The sequence below is a fragment of the Bidens hawaiensis genome, unplaced genomic scaffold (assembly GCF_021521415.1).
Source record: "Bidens hawaiensis isolate Kalapana, Puna unplaced genomic scaffold, B.hawaiensis_p1.1 tig00013365_1, whole genome shotgun sequence".
In the NCBI taxonomy this organism is placed as follows: domain Eukaryota; kingdom Viridiplantae; phylum Streptophyta; class Magnoliopsida; order Asterales; family Asteraceae; genus Bidens; species Bidens hawaiensis.
Window position 1 is genome coordinate 124,503 of NW_027492133.1, and position 18,170 is coordinate 142,672.

General features: G+C 33.7%; 2 protein-coding genes across 2 annotated transcripts; one reads left to right on the plus strand and one right to left on the minus strand.

Moving 5' to 3' along the window:
• Positions 1-3,841: 3,841 nt before the first annotated feature.
• Positions 3,842-5,062, minus strand: LOC143543947 (uncharacterized). Its single transcript, XM_077036151.1, has one exon. The coding sequence runs from the start codon at positions 5,060-5,062 to the stop codon at positions 3,842-3,844; it is 1,221 nt and encodes a 406-aa protein (XP_076892266.1).
• A 5,528-nt stretch (positions 5,063-10,590) lies between these two features.
• On the plus strand, positions 10,591-16,161 carry LOC143543928 (potassium transporter 19-like). Its single transcript, XM_077036138.1, has 7 exons — positions 10,591-10,834; positions 11,419-11,638; positions 12,631-12,879; positions 12,967-13,017; positions 14,130-14,390; positions 14,473-14,895; positions 15,196-16,161. Exons 1-7 carry the CDS (start codon positions 10,601-10,603, stop codon positions 16,053-16,055), a joined length of 2,298 nt encoding a protein of 765 aa, XP_076892253.1. The 5' UTR covers positions 10,591-10,600; the 3' UTR covers positions 16,056-16,161.
• The last annotated feature ends 2,009 nt before the right edge of the window (positions 16,162-18,170 follow it).

The window sequence follows — 18,170 nt, forward strand, 5'->3', positions numbered from 1 at the left end:
CACAATTTAGAAGAACATAAGTGTGTGCCTTTTTATGTTCCTCAATACCCATGCGTCTTCGTGTTCCACCCTTTTGATATAATTGTCTAGAGGGAACGTTAAACACGCTTAGTTGAGAGCCTCCACTCAAAGAGTTGGGATGTTGTGGAGCAAAATTCCGCGGCTCTCGATTATGGTGTGTGTAACACCCCGGCTAAAGCGGAAACGCCTGAGTGTGACGTACAGATTGCTTAAACACACGTGACACTATTAGGTGACTATAATAACATTATTTCATTTAAATATTCATGTAACACAAGTTTATCAAATAATACAAATTGTAACAAATAAATAAACAAATAATAAGTTGTTCTTTGAATATCCTATAGGCATGCTATGTGTCTTATAACTTTCATCCTCGTATCTTTACATCTGTAACATATGTATAAAATAAAATCAGCTATGAACATAGCTGGTGAGATTCCCACAGTTTGATATAATATGTAAAAATCATACAATTCCATGAAACTTGTGAAATGAGCACATAAGGGTTCTTTACACTCGATGCAATGGACCTGAGTGTAAATAACAAACGAAGGTCCTTTCCAGTTGGGGCTACCAACGTACTCGGATATGGGGTCCCTTTTCCACTCGATACAAATGGACCTGAGTGCAAAGGGGGGCGTATGATCATACTTATTGAGGCAACCACTGAGCAAGTAATTCTGAGCAAGTAAACACACAAGCCCATGTAATGAATTGTAGTTTGTACGCAATATCGTAAATACTTGAAGTTTTGTAGGATACATATGCTACCCCCAAAATTAATAAAAACATTAAAAAGAGGGTGTGAGAAACTCAACTTAAAACTTGAGGTAAAAGGAAAACTCAAAAGCAGGGAGAATGGCAAAGAATCGAACTCGTTACGAAAGCCGAAGCAAGCGATCCGCACTAACTAAATTGAGTAAAAACGAGACTTAATCGATAATCGTACGGGATTGTTTATCGCATATCTTGTAAGGAATTATTTTATATTTTTGATTATAATATTGTTATTTATGCTTTAACGACAATTCGTTTATTAATATGATTTAAGTATTTTAACAACGAGAATATAAAGTTTATACTTCCGAAAAAGTTGAACTATTGTTTATAAGTCATAATTATAGTTATTGCATTAACGAAATAATTTTTAGAAAAATTAAAGTTTACATTACGTTTATTAACCGATTTTTAATAACGGTTTACAAAAACAAGAAACTTGGTTCTTAAGTTTAAAATGGTGAGATATATTTTATAGTTAATTTACATAATTTTTGTTTAACTTAAAAATAGATTTATTATGATTTTTAATTGAATAAAATGATTAAATAATTATTTAAATAACTGATAATTAAATAATACAAAAAAATGCATCTGACCCGGGTTCTCCACGTTACAACTCTTAATCGTTACCAACTGTTCTAGGAATGATATTCGTTAACGATCTGGTTTTAATTTATTATATATAATAACAGGTTTTATTCTTTATTAATTATAATAACAGCTTTCTTAAAAAAAGAACAACAAACGCTTGACCCGGGTTTTGACCCCGGGTCTGATGTTTACAACACTATGGAGTTAACCAGTGGACCAGAGTTATAATTCAGTTTAACAACGAAAGCCATTAATTAAATACTAATCCCTGGAATTGTCTTCCTCATTGAAATCCTAGGGTTTCAATTGCGGAAAACCATTCCATGAACGAAGGATTAAGTTTAGGGGTTTTGTTCAGTGATTAAACGCCGTTACTATGCATATTTTACTTACTGTTATCTTGTTGTTTTGACGGAGAAGGGGGCCTCGCCGGAACCGAACTTGGATGAAGAATTACGGCCAAAACAGGGAGAATTAGGGAGAAGGAGAGATGTGAGCGAGTTGTAATGAAGCTTAGGTCCCTATTTATACAGCTAATTGGAGCATCTACGCGTCAATCGTATTAATTTTGATTTCCTTAAAATCCGGCGAATATCACGGGTTTACTTCGTGGCTAAAGGTTGTTATAACGTAATTAGTCGGTTAATTATAATATAATAACGATGACTAAGGCCGTTAGAATGATTATTTGAGTTAATTTGCGTGAATTATGGCTTGAATTGGGTGGCTGGAGCCGCCGGTCCTCCGTTGTCGGAAAAACGGGAGTCCAGGGGGGTTGGGGCTGGGTATAATTAAAATAATATAATTTGAAATGAAAATATTCATTTTAGTCCCTGGAGTTTTGGCTAATATCAAAGCTTGTTTTAATATTTGATTTAATATTTAACAATTTCGTTTTTAGCCCTGAACTTTGAGGATGTTATAATTTCCGGATTATATAAGATTTTTGAGTATTTACGTGTTTTAACCCGTAAGCTTGATTAACGATAAAGTTTGGGATTTTATAAACGAATCAATGAAATAATAACCGAACAGACATTGAACAATAAAATCGGGAATATTTATATTAACAGTAAATGATGAACCAAAATACATCTTTATATATATATATATACTGGAAATCAAAAAAACTCCGAAAATTCGAAACGGGTCGGGTTTTTCGGGTTTGAAAAGTGACGAATGTTACAGTGTGTCTCAATCGTTAGGTCAAAGTATAAAGAGCAATAGGTGGTGACTTCATTCACTAGGTGTTCCCTTGTGATACAACCTTCCACCCTTGTTTTATTTCTAATTCTTCTTTTTATCAAGCTGAGCTTCCTACATTTAGAAGTCATTGTGAATGTATTAAAAATGATGAGCCAAATTTTGTTTCTAATTATAAACAACATAATTACCTTTCATATTGATACATCCATCTATATTGCACCGGGCCACCAAAAAGAGCTTCATCAGCTAGATGTATCACCAGGTGCTCCATGGAATCAAAGAAACCGGGAGGAAAGATTTTCTCCAACTTGCATAAGGTAAGAACAACATTATACTTCATTTTATGCAAGTCATCTACATGCAACGCCTTTGAGCATAAGACTCGAAAGAACATGCACAGCTTTGTTACAGCCTCATATGTCTCTTTTGAAACAAAACCTCTAATAGCAATTGGAAGCAACCGTTGCATAAACACGTGACAGTCATGACTTTTAAAACTAAAGAAAGAGTTTTTCTTTATGTTTACACAATTTCCAATGTTTGATGCATACCCATCAGGAAATTTAAGCTTTTTCAACCAAGCACAAACTTTTTTAAGGTCATCTTTTTGCAAACTATAATCACCCCGAACTCTAGTTATCTTCCCGTTGTTATCACGGACGGGGTTTAAGCGGGGTCGGTTACAAAAACACTCAATGTCTTGTCTCGCCTTCATATTGTCTTTGGATTTGTTGGTGTCCATAATTGTGTAAAACAGACTTTTGAATACATTCTTCTCTATGTGCATTACATCGAGGTTATGTCGGATCAACAACTTACCCCAATATGGAAGATCCCAAAAGATACTTCTCTTTACCGAATTATGTGTAATCCCGAAACCCTGAGGACTTTGATATAAATTAGTATCATGGGGTTTACCATCATAAACAACGGGAAAATATTTTATAATCTGCCATATTTCTTCTCCGGATGGATTTGGAATACATTTTCCGCCCGAAACCGTTTTGTTTTTTTGAAAGTTTATCTTATCTTTCAAGAAATGATGTCCAATGGGAAGATGTTGTCTATGGCAATCAAACCAGCACGGTTTTCCTCCATATTGAAGTCGAAATGATCCCGATTGGTCCCAGCAATATGGACAAGCTAACTTACCATGCGTGCTCCATCCAGACAACATCGCATAAGCAGGGAAGTCACTAATTGTCCATAGCAGTACAACCTTCATTTGAAAATTGTTATTTCAATAGGCATCATAAGTTTTAATGCCATCCTGCCACAATAGTTTCAGCTCATCTACTAAAGGTTGTAGAAAAATGTCGAGATTTTGTTTGGGATTCTTCTGGCCAGGGATGATCAAAGGAACTTGTATGTATTGCTCTTTCAAGGCCAACCAAGGAGGTAGGTTGTAAACGGTAATAAACACCGGCCAACATGAATATGGAGTTCCGTTCGTAGTATTCGGACTAAGTCCATCGGTACACAACCCGAGACGAATATTGCGCGTCTCTTTTGAAAAATCAGGAAAGACCTTGTTGAAATGGTCCCAAGGTCGAGCATCACTAGGATGACACATCTTTTCTGATAGTTTACGATTTGCATGCCAAGTCAAGTGTTGGGTCGTCTTCTTTGAATAGAACAATCTTTGAAGTCTTGGTCCAATAGGCATATAGACCATCACTAACTTAGGCACCTTCTTCCCTCTTTCCTTGTATCTGTCTTCATTGCATACTATACAACAATCCATATTAGAGTGTTGTCCATTGAATAGCATGCAATGGTTTTGGCACACATGAATATGTTGTGATGGCAACTCTAGTGGCTTCAACATCTTCTTGGTCTCATAAAAGTTTCTAGGTAGCTTATTATCATCAGGGATAATGCCTTTGATTAAAGGAAGTAGTTTATCAAATGTTGAGTCAGAAACATTACAATCTACTTTCCAATTCAATAATTCGGTGGTAGCAGAGAGTGTGCTAGCGTCTTTAGACCCATCCCATAATGGCTTGTTGGCTTGCTCTAACATGTTGTAGAATGTCCGTGCTTTTTTATTTGGTTGTTGGTTTATGCACTCCATAACCATTTGATCGTATCCAGTATATTCACCAAGATCTTCATCAGCATCTTGACCCGCATGTTGAGACACTCTAGAGTTTGAACATTGGCCCATGTCTATCGGCTCATCAGATTCACCATGTGCGTACCATTGTTGGTAGTCTTTCATAAATTCTCTTGTAGTTAAATGCAAATCAATAATACCTCTTGTCTTGTAATAACAATTTTTGCATTTACTACATGGACATCTAACTAGTAACTTTATGACCCCACTTACCATATCCTCTTCAATGTTGGTTGCATTTTGGTATGCAAAATCCAAAAACTTATCAACACATAGTTGATATTGCAAGTTTAAACTACCATCTTTATTGGTTCTCTTGTACATCCATTCTTTATTTGATGACATTTTTATCGATCTAAACATAAAAAATGCACATACATTTATGCACATAAGAAACGCACATACTCTATTTGACACATTTTTATTGATTTGAAAGTACTAAAGTATGCTTGGCTTGGCATTTATATATATATATATTTATGTGTGTGTGTAATTTGGTTAAAACTAGTGACAGTTCTCAACTTTGAGCAAACTGCGAAACCAAACCGTTAGTAACGGTTCGGTTTCAAGTTTTAACCAGTTCGGTTTCGGTACACAAACATAATTCTAGCAAACGATGTTGTTAGAACAAACTTACAAATCTAACAGGTACACAAACATAAATTAGGGCAAAACAAAAAAACAAACTTACAAATCAAATCAGAGCTGTGAGTAGGGAAAAGTACCACTTCTTCATCACTTGTTGTTCAAAGGCTACACAAATAATCAATTTTGTTTCAAAGGCTACACAAATTACTACTTGTTTTTTCTAACAAACAAAAATAAGATATATTACCAGTTCATTCGGCACTTTAAACTTCTCCACCAAACGATGTTGTTTTTCTTTGATTGAAGATTCCGACTAGGGCTGCAAACTTCGATTGAGGAGTAAGTTGGTTGGGTAATTAGATTAGTAGTTCAATTAGGGTAGCCAAATGACGGTAGTGGAGAGTAGAAGAGAAACGGCGGTGGTGAGAATCCATTAGGGTTTGGCGCCAGGTAGAGAGATGAGAATGAGAGGGAAAATAATGTTTACTGCTAGCGGGAACTTGTGGGTTTTTTTAGTTTCAATTACGGAGGAATGGATTTTGGAATGTGTGGGTTGTTTTAGTTTTAAGTCATATATTTAAAGATATCATGTTTTTTTTAATATACTTGTATACAAATTAAGTATAATATCAACTCATTTCAAATGGAGATAAGAATGTAAACAAGATGTTGAATTAAAAAGATTATTACAATAAAAATCCGTAACGTCAATGATAGTTATACTTCAACTAGTTTTTTTACCTGGCATTGGTGAAACCTGAGCAATATGACAGTGAGTCGACTCGAATTTGGTCGGTATCGGTTACATTCGTTACGGGATAAACACCATCGCTAAAATTTGATCAACGTCAAAACCCAAAAAATTAATTCGTCAAATTTACATAGGTTAAGATTAGCATATAAGAAAATGTTTAAAACGATGTCAATTTGGTTGGCAAACCCTGCCATTGAGGCGATAACTCGACACGAATTTGGGGTGGGCAGTGTTTATTGAAGCTTTGGGGGCATTTTTGGTTGGCATAAACTATATAGGAATGAAATAATTCATCACTTTATTATAAAGATTATTATTATTATTATAAGTAATAATAATATATAAATAAATAGAGTTAATAATAATATGAATATTAATAATACTTAGTTTTAGGACTCACACATTGTGACGAGATCGTTAAACCGAATAAAAATAATTAATAATTATTATTTTCATTTATTCCATTCTTTTAAGGAATGAAAAAAAAACACATCTTACCCAATGAATGAAAATTCTAGAAATCGAAGGAGTTACATTCCTTATGGAATGAACCATTTCATTAATCCATATTAACCAAACATGATTTATTTCATTCTTTTGAATGATCCATTCCATTCCCCCGTCCATTCATTTATACCAAACACTATTTAGATACACTGCATAAAACTCAGTTTCTTATGCTATCAGTAACTGAAAATTCTGTGCCACATATTATGTGTTTGAGACTAATATATCAGTCGATGAAACTTTAGTCACATTTTTTGTAGTGCCTTGTGTCTATTAGACCGTTTCATGTGCCTGTTGATCGCTTTGTGTCCCCGCCTAAAGGGGCTGAATACAATACCGCATGTACATATTACTACTTGTTTATCCGCCTGTAGTTCAACTCGTGTCTACTAAACTGCCTCTTGTGTATGTAGATCACTTTATGTCACCACATGAAGGGGCTTAAGTCATGACCATTAACCGTCTTTTATTGAGTTTAAAAGCCCTTTCTAGCCCATTTGCTCACATCCATGATTTGGTTTACTGTTGATTAAAGCACGTGTTGATGATAGATACAACGTACAAAACAAGCGTTTACAACTTTATTTGCTACCCTTTTAAATTTATTTGTAATAACAAATAACAAGAAACAAAGAGTTTATGTAAAGTTATGTTTTTATGAAACTTGTAGCAAACTTGCAAAATTTACCACAATTTTGCCACAAAAGTTTTAAATTACATATTTGTAGCAACTTTGTGGCAAAATTTGCCAGTGTTCCCACCGTTTTGCCACAAAAGTATATAAATAGTTTAAGTATTCAACAATAACACACGTTTGCCAGAAACTTACAGCAAACTTGCAAATTTTACCACAATGTTGCCACAAAAGTTTTAAATTACATATTTGTAACAACTTTTTGGCAAAATTTGCCGGTGTTCCCACCGTTTTGCCACAAAAGTATGGTTTCATCATAAATAGTTTAAGTATTCCAACAATTAACATACGTTTGCCTGGAACTTGTAGCAAACTTGCAAATTTTACCACAAAAATTTTAAATTACATATTTGTAGCAACTTTGTGGCAAAATTTGCCAGTGTTCCTACCGTTTTGCCACAAAAGTATGGTTTCATCATAAATAGTTTAAGTATTCCAACAATTAACATACGTTTGTCTGAAATTTGTAGCAAACTTGCAAATTTTACCACAATTTTGCCATAAAAGTTTTAATTACATATTTGTAGCAACTTTGTGGCAAAATTTGCCAGTGTTCCCACCGTTTTGCCATAAAGGTATGGTTTCATCATAAATAGTTTAAGTATTCCAGCAATTAACATACGTTAGCCTGAAACTTGTAGCAAACTTGCAAATTTTACCACAATTTTGCCACAAAAGTTTTAAATTACATATTTGTAGCAACTTTGTGGCAAAATTTGCCAGTGTTCCTACCGTTTTGCCACAAAAGAATGATTTCATCATAATTAGTTTAAGTATTCAATAATTAATACACATTTTCCTGAAACTTGTAGCAAACATTGCATATTTTACTACAATTTTGTCACAAAAGTATTGAATTAAAAATTTGTAGCAAATTTGTGGTAAAATTTGCCAGTGTTCCCACCGTTTTGCTAAAAAAGTGTGTGATTTGATTTCTATGTTGATTTCTTTATTTTAGAGGTTAATATATACAACAAATTGTCGGTAGTTTGTCGGAAATGTATTTATGTTTTCGTCAAAATTGCGACAAGACTTTTTTATGCCTCTATGTTGTAGGAAACTTGTGTGAAATATTTAGACTTTTTTTGTATTTGATTATTGACGAAAAATTGTGGGAAAATTGTAGAAAATGTTTGTAGCAAAAATAACCTCTAGTAGTGTTTTAGCATATATTTCATATGTAATGCTTAACCATGATTTTTATATACAACGAAGCTAACTTGGGATGTTGAAATGCCTTAAGTCAATTATTCACGGATAAGATAATAGATGATGATCAAGTGCTCAAAACGGAACACAAACAACACATGTTGAAGTTGGATTCTTTTTTTTTTTTTTTTATAATGGTGTCAAGAGTTGTTTTTGTCAAGTATTGTTTTTATTTGAAAACCTAATGTTTTGTAAGTGTAATGTGTTGGTTAATGAAACCTAGTTTATCTTGTTGAAATCACAAGGAAATCACTAACGCACTATAATAATCAAATCCATAGATTACACTGTAAACGTTTTAACATAGTTATGCAAATGACACCACGTAAAATTTCTACATCACTAAATATGAACATCGAGACATACATTATACTATTAAGATTTTGTTTACTTACGATATCGCCACCGTATCGTTTCTTATATATCATATGATGTGAACAACGTCTTACATGCATCTCATATTTAATGGTAAACATATCTCTTCATACAAAATTGTGGATGAGATTGGTTTTGGTAATCGTTTTGATTATTAATCATGGCAGGCTTTCAACACTTTGTTGGCATAATTGATATTCATTCAACATCGTAATTTGATTTAAACCAATGTCTTTTTTTATTTTTTCGTCTAGTTTCTTGTAAGACTTTGGTGATCAACAAAAATCTTTTCCGTTTAAAAAAATATAAAGCTAACACAAATGGAGTAGAAAATCAAACGTTGACAAAAATGCAATAATTCATAATATAATCATTTAAAACTCTCATTTGAGTAATTAGGAATTTTAATACTTTAACTATGTGATGTTAACGAACAAGTCCTAGGACGCATGCTAAATTATCTAATCTAACAATATAATATTTTAATATCAATAATTAACAAAAAAACAACTATATAATTGTAATTAGAGTTTTAATTATGGTGGCTATGTATAGATTGCTACGTGTAGTGTGTTAAGTAGCAAACTTAGGAAATTATATATATCCTGATATTTTCAACTTTTGTAAAGGTATATATAAAATTATTCATTATTGATAATAAATCAATATCAGTAATTTATATGAACTGATAAAAAAATGGTAGCCGAAACAAATCTGATTTATTTAACGAATCCTTAAACTATTATATAAAACCGGTTTTCAACTTGATGATTTTTATGGTTGAAGTTGAATCCGGACCGAACTGAATTTAGATGGTTCAAAATCGAACCGTAAATTGACTTTTGGTTTTTGATTTCGACCAACAAACCAAATGATTTTATTTACATATGGAAAACTAGATTTAAATCCCAACTATTAACACTAAATAAGAGTCTCAACTAAAAAATTGTCTTATGATGATCCCATCTTTGAACATATTTGCTCGTAACAATCCGCGACTAACAAAACCTAACCCAGTCAGTCGTCGGTCGCCGGAAAACTCGACATTCTCTTCCTGAATCTCTTTTTAACCTTAAATCAGATCTTTAGGGACATTTTTCTAGTAAAAGTCCAAGTTGTTGAGGTCGTCAGATCCCTAGAACCATCATCGGAGTAAGTTGGTGGTGCTAAAGTGGTGGTGATTGGTTAATGGCGAGTCAATTAGTGGTGGTGTTCAGGTGATGGGTGTTAGTGGTGGTTGTTCTTGGCGTGGTGGTCTTCAGGTGGTGGTGGTCAGCGGTGTGGTGGTTTCAGGTTGAGTTTTCTACCCAACTTTTCCCGGAAACCGACGACTAACAACGCTAAAATTATGTTAGTCGCTGATCGTTGAGAGCAAATATTTTAAAAAATAAACCGTGAGTAGATATTTTATTAATTAGGGCTGCCATTCCCAATAGTTTCAATATTATTTTCTTTACATCCAATTTTCCTTTATATATTTATTTTATCAGAAAATAGTTAACGCGTAAACTGAGTTACTAAAATGTTGGTCGATCTCATCTTCAAGATATAAAGCATATTGAAATTTGGAAAGTTAACTTAATGTCACATGATATTTAAGGTGTGTGACACAATAAATTAAATTAAATACTATATTAATTAATATCTTCTCTTTTAATTTCCAGCTTGGAAGTGAACTCTCATAGTCTCATAAACCCCTATATAACCACCATAGTTTTCTCCTACTTCATTCCATTCTAAGCCGGAACCCTTAGCCATGCATACCCCCGCCGGCAGCCGACGACAGTCCAACGCCTCCACGCCTGGCGGCAGCAAACGAAACTCTAACGCCGTTAACATAGAGGAAGAAGTTGAAGATAACAATGAACAAATCCATTTGGAACAAACACCTGATCATCTACTTCCTGAATATACCGGCTTGAAGCGTCACGATTCGTTAGATATTGAGTCGGCTAAAATCGGCGGTCACCACGGTCACCATAATACCAAGGTTAGCATACGTTAATAACTTTTTTTTTACTCGTATACATCACGAGTATCCACCTCCAAAAAAGAAAGAAAGAAACCCTATATGTCCATTACTAATCCGGCGGACCCGACCACTTTTACATTTCAATTGCATATTTTCACGTCTTATAACAACGAAATCTGTCAGACTCACAAGGTTGGGACACACATAAATCTGGTAGGGACTCACAACATATATCATTGGTCCTCACATAAATTTACTCGAAACTTAATTATGAAAAATTTGTTCTGGACTCACCAAAAATTTTGTCGGTCCTCACCAAACTCAATATGAATATGTAATTAATTACAAATTTTTGTTGGTTCTTAAAAAACCGGTTGGTTCGACCACATTTTTAAAACATGTTGCTATGTAATTGGTTGAAAATAGTGTCTAATATATATAAACAGGACGGGTTTGATGATATTAATTAAACATTTAATATGAGATTTTCGATCCTGATGGATATTTTCTTGATTTTATTTTTCTTGATTTTATAAACATTTTGTCACTATTTCTTGCATATTATTATATTACTGAAAATGAATTTTTTGTGTAATTGTAAGGACTGGGGAGTGATCCTTCGACTTGCCTTCCAAAGTATCGGGGTCGTGTACGGTGATATTGGGACATCACCATTGTATGTTTACTCAAGCACGTTTATTAACGGGATCAAGCACCCGGACGACATCTTGGGAGTTTTGTCTTTGATCTTCTACACCATAACCCTAATTCCGGTTATTAAGTACGTGACAATCGTTTTGCATGCCAATGATAACGGTGACGGTAGGCGTTTTTTTTCTCATTTAACGATTAATTCCATGTTTTTGTTGACAATATCAAAGCATTTATTTGGATAGAAAATATTATATCACAAGTATATTATGACTATTATCGGTATATCCACTTAACTTTTTGTTATGGTAATTAACTCTTTATTTTTGGCATGCACTTAACTTTTAGTGATGAATTTTGGGTTAAATATTTAGTTACAAATAATTATGAAATGAATAAATAAGAGGGATGATAGTGGGAAGTGAAGACTTGAGCTAAAGACAGCTAAGTTTCAAATTCGAATCTGATTTCAATTAGGTTTTACTGTAGTGAGCTTTTGAATTGTGGGTTTTTCTTAAAACAGAAGATAATGGACTTGAGCTATCATACGCTGTCTGTGACTACGAGTGTATAAGATTACCTTATGTCATTGGGTTATCCTGAGTAGTCGGGGTTATATTTGTTTGAATTCAAATAAAATATAGATGATAGTAACTAAAATAATATTTTATTCCAAGATTCGATGAAATAAGGTTAGATCTACACTGGTGGTAACTGATTTTGTGTGTCATAATATTTTATAACGAGTATTTCGTAATAACGCGTTGACTATGCGAAAACCTAGGAAAATAATTAGTTTCTAATGATTTTTGGTTCATTAATTTGTAACATAATGCATGCACTCGATCCTTAAATGATTAAAATATGTACAAGAGAAAAAATATTTAAAATAATATGCATTCTTTTTCTATATTATTCATCACTTTTAATAAAAAATATATAAATTCTATGTATTAATTTTCTTGTACTTATAAAAAACCGTATCATTAGTGATATAATCTGGACACGTATAAAAATACTTAATTGCGAAGTATAACTCAATTTCTTCCCACTAGAAAATTACATAAACTTGCTAAATTGTTGTGGCGTATCTTGTTTTTGTAACAATCATATTTTCTTGTTAATCACTAGCTTTTAATGAGTTTCTTTTTTATATATAACAGGTGGTACTTTTGCGTTGTATTCGAAATTGTGTCGATATGCAAAGGTAGGTTTAATCCCAAGCGAGCAACCAGAGGATAGAGAGGTCTCAAATTATCAACTTGAGTTGCCAAACAATCGTAACACGATATCATCAAAGGTCAAGAACATTCTCGAGCAAAGCAACTTTGCAAAGTCTGCACTACTTTTTGTTGCTATGCTCGGGACTTCTATGGTCGTTGGTGATGGCATCCTCACTCCTTCCATATCCGGTGATTACCTTTACTCTTTGTTATTGTTCTCATACACAAGCATCAATTTCAATCACTTCTAACGTATGTATCTACTTCTCTATATAGTATTATCCGCAGTATCAGGACTTAAGGAAGCAACCGATTCCATGACAGAAGGTAAATTTAAAAACATTAAACCCAACTCTGTCTTTTCTTATACATTCAGACACATAATATGGTTACCAAACATGATTTCAAGAAATGAAGCATAGTGAAAAATAAGGTCTATTTTGCTAAATTATTCAAAAAGATTGTTAAATAATGAACATGCAATGAATTTTCCGATCTTTTGGGTCAAATTGGTTATATTTTGTGTCACCCTTTTGATTTGACAGAAGCGATTATTACGATAGCAAGTAATAAAAAAATAAATCGTCAGACTCAAATGAACTCTTACACCATGTGTAATTATTATTATTATTATTATTACTCAGTATTAAATAATCATTTAAATATAATCCAAACAGAAAGTCTTTCTCAATAAAATAAGATTTAACATCTATTATAAAAAAAACTTAACAAGAATATTTAATAGATTTCTTAGGTTTTATAATCATTTAAATATAATCCAAGCCAATATTAAAAGTTGAACTATGATTATTTACAAACCAAGTTGAGCCGTGCTGGTTTGATTACAACCGAGTCAACTTCGATCGGTATTTCTTAGCGAGCTTTGAGTTATTTGAACATTCCCTAACCCAACATGATAATTGCTTATGTCTCGGGTCACAATAATTGATTTCTTGTTGTTAAAATATATTTTACAATTTATATATAAAAAATAAACCTTTAATAACATGTAAAACTAAATTTAGTGATGAACATTTCAAGATTAAAAACATACAAATTATGCTACCTAATGCATAGCATATTTAAACTAAGACACAATACATAATGTATGAACCTTGCCAAGCTGTTTTGACAAATTATTTAGACAAGCAACTAAATCAGTGAATTAAAGAAATAAAAAACTAGCATTATAACACCAAAACTAGGGTTTAACTTAAAGAGTAAAAATGAATTCATTCAAGTCGGCGTTAAGCTTAAACTCAGATTGTTTGAACACCCCAGCCAAGCCGAGCCGACTTGATTAAAAGTCGATTTCGAGCTAGGTTTGAGGTGTTGAATAAAACTATTTTAACTCAACTCGATGTATATATAATTATACAAAAAAAGTAAAAATAGACATAACACAATTTTTTTAACGTCTTGGAAATGGATCAATGCAGGAAGGATTGTCATAATATCAGTCTTGATCTTGATAACTTTATTCATGGTCCAAAGATTTGGAACTGATAGAGTTGGCTACGCTTTTGCACCCATCATTTGTGTTTGGTTCTCGCTCATTGCTGGTATTGGTGTCTATAATTTCATCAAGTTTGACCCTTCAGTCGCTAAAGCCATAAACCCCAAATACATTATTGATTATTTCAAACGAAATGGAAAAGAAGCATGGATTTCGCTCGGTGGAGTAGTTCTTGCCATTACAGGTACAACTTGGTCAAAATGGTTTTTTTTTTTTTTACGGTTTTAGACTTTTAGATTATATAATATTTGGTTGGATTGTAATAGGAACCGAGGCTATGTTTGCTGATCTTGGACATTTTACGGTCAAATCTATTCAAATAAGCATGGGTTGTGTGGTTTATCCGGCTATAATCACAGCCTATAGTGGTCAGGCGTCTTGGCTAAGAAAGAATAGCAACCATGTTGCGGACACATTTTATAAGTCGCTTCCAAGTGCCTTGTACTGGCCCGTGTTTGTGGTGGCTGTGATGGCGGCAATTATAGCAAGTCAGGCTATGATATCGGGGACTTTTTCCATCATCAAACAGTCTCTTTCGTTAGGATGTTTTCCTCGAGTTCAAGTTGTGCATACTTCGGACAAGTATGAAGGACAAGTTTACATACCAGAAATGAATTATCTTCTTATGATTGGTTGTGTTTTAGTTACTGCTACCTTTCGAACTACTGAAAAGATTGGCAATGCTTACGGTAAGAGTTCGATCTACACATTTATTTAAAAGAAAAACAAGTAATTGTCAAATATGTTATGCGTGTTTGCATTACTAGAAAACTGGGCATTTGGGATAGAAATTGCGACCGAGATTGTAGCAGTTAAAATATGTTACAAAATAACTCTCGGTCGCACAGGGATCGCAAAATGGATTACTCTTGAAGGTTTTTTTTGGTCATAATGAATACACAATTTTCTAGTGTTATCATAGTTTATAATTATTCTGGTGTTTACTAATATGTTGAACCCTTACTAATTTTGTCTCCAAATCTATGAAGGAATCGCGGTGATATATGCTGAGACGCTAACATCTGGATTTTTGGTGGTGATCATGCTTGTTATATGGAAAACCAATATAATTCTTGTGATGTTATATGTGCTTGTGATTAGCTCCACGGAATATCTCTACTTAAGCGCAGTTCTTTATAAATTCAGCAAAGGTGGGTACCTGCCGTTTTCATTTGCTCTCGTGCTAATGTTCATAATGTGCACTTGGAACTATGTTTACCGAGCGAAATACAACTATGAACTTGACCACAAAGTGTCACGTGAAGCCATAAAAGACATTGTTACGGACACAAGCATTAGTCACATGGGCGGACTTGCTATTTTCTATTCAGAACTTGCACATGGTATTCCGCCAATCTTTAAACACTATGTTGATAACGTGCCTGCTTTACATTCGGTTATAGTGTTCGTTTCCATCAAGTCGTTGCCAGTTAGTAGGGTGGCACCAGAAGAGCGATTCTTGTTTAGAAGAGTAAAGCCAAATGAGTTGTATGTTTTTAGGTGTGTGGTCAGGTATGGGTACACAGATGTACGCAATGAAAAAGAGTCATTTGAGAAGATTTTGATCGAACGCTTGAAAGATTACATCCAATATGATTATGGAACTGAACCGCAACAAAGTCGTGTAGCAGATGAAGATGTAGTGAAACTAGACAAGGCTTGGCGATCTGGAGTTGTGCATTTGGTGGGAGAGCACGAGATTGTGTCAAGGGAAGGGTCTTCTATTGGGAAAAGGTTCTTGATCAATTACGCTTATAATTTCATGAAGAAAAACTTGAGGCAAAGTTATAGTGTGTTTGATGTTCCTCATAAAAAGTTGTTGAAGGTTGGAATGACTTATGAGCTATAAGAGGATGTGTTGATGAAGATATAAATAAACTCAAATACTAGTTTTTCAAATGCTTGGAACATATCCACAAAGAATGTTTCATTGAACATATATATGACATAAGTTTACTTTAGATGTGGTTTCTTGAGTATTGTGTGCTATAGTTTTATGTTTTTCTATGTCTTTTTTCTTTTTGATTTTGGTTTCTCTTGACTTGATTGAGATTCATGTAATCCCAAATGTAAAGTTCTGAAATGAAAGAATGAAAATATTATGTGTTTAGTTTTTATTGACATTTAAAATTGGCTTTTTCCGGGTTATTCCATTTAAACTTCATAGAGCTTGATAACAACCCAATTGGGCCTTATTCTATTCAACTAGTCTATAGCACAACTTCTTGTTAACCTTGATCAGCCCACAAGACAAGAGCCCAGCCACTTCTTGTACAAAGGGTGTAGAAAAAAAAACACACACACACACTGGTTTGAGACCGGTTCATGGCAAACCGACCATAACAGGTTTGATAAGAAAACCGGTTTCATCCAAACCGGTTCATGAACCGACCCAAACCGTCAGTTTTGGTGCTGGTTCCCTTTTGAACAACCAAACCAGTTTGAGGAGAACCGGTTAAAACCTGTTCTAAACAGAACCGGACTGACTTGGACCAGGTCGACCTCTCTTGCTCCTAAACTGGTTTCAATTAAACCGGTTTTGACCAGGCTTTAACCAAACTGGTTCGGTTTTGTAAAAAACTGGTTTCGTACACCTCTACTTGTACATGATCAACCTTGTATATAATAATCGTAATAATAAAAAACTAACTAAACTAGAAAAAGTTTATGCAAAACATGTGACCTTGAACTGATACATTCATACATTTCTAACTCCCAAAAAACGATTTTTGCTTTTGTTTGACCCCAAATACGACCCACGCACATCCATTCTAACATGTACCCAGTGTTGTAAAAATCTTAACCAGGCGTCAATTAATCCTCGATTAATCACTAGTCCCGACCCCATTGATTAGTTTTGGGCTAGTCGGCTAATTAATCTGTCAATTGTCAAATCCGGCCAAATTCGTGATTAATCGGACTTAGTCGGCATTTTCTGGTGGGGTTCTGACTAAAATCGACGGTTTCCGACGAGATTCCAGTAATATTTAACGGTTTTCAATGAGATTCCGGCCAAAATGTATATGTGTATATATAAAACTGAACTGTACATATAAAAATGTGTGGTGCATGTATATAAAAATAAAACTGAAAATTATACATTAAAGTCTGATCCCATTAATCCTGACTAACCTTGATTAATCCCGATTAATTGTTAGTCTCCACCATACCATCCGACTAGCCATTTCTACAACACTGTGGCACTGCCTGTACCCAACCCACAACGCACCTATTGGAGAGGATACAATAAGAACAAGATAATCTTTTACATCAATATTTGATAATCATAAAACAAAAAATATAGTAAATTGTGTACCTTATATTTCAAAACCATATGGAAATTACTGAGAACCAAACTTGATAAAATGCGGATATAGGAAATGAGGGTTAGGTTATAATAGAAAGTATACTTTTTGTAGGAAGGATAAGAAGTAATCTTGTCCATTAATTTTGAATATGGAGGGTTGAGATTAGTTTATGGGGAAATCAAGTGTGAATACAAGGTAAAGGACATAAAAGTAATAACACATTTGTTGACTTTCTCTTTCCACATGCAAGGCACATGCCAAATTCCCACATCATTTTAAAACGTCCATAACTTTTTTACGACGTTTTTATTGAAAAACAAATTCACCATAATAACGAGTGTCTTTTTATCTTTTATATGAGTACCATATTGTAATATAAAAATAAAAAAAAAAATAGTGGGTTTTTTACAAATTGTGTTTTACAAAATTGTGTTATATAATAGTATTTTTCATTGTGTTTTTTCCATTGTGTTATTTACATTGTGTCATACAATTGTGTTTTTTATTGTGTTTTTATCATTGTGTTTTTTCGGACTTTTCCGGCGAGGTGGTGGCGGTGGGTGACGGTTGTGGTGACGGTGGGCGGTGGAGTGGTGGTGGTTGTAAGAGATGAGTGAAGATGTAATTGAGTTTTATGTAAGTGGGTTTTTGAAATT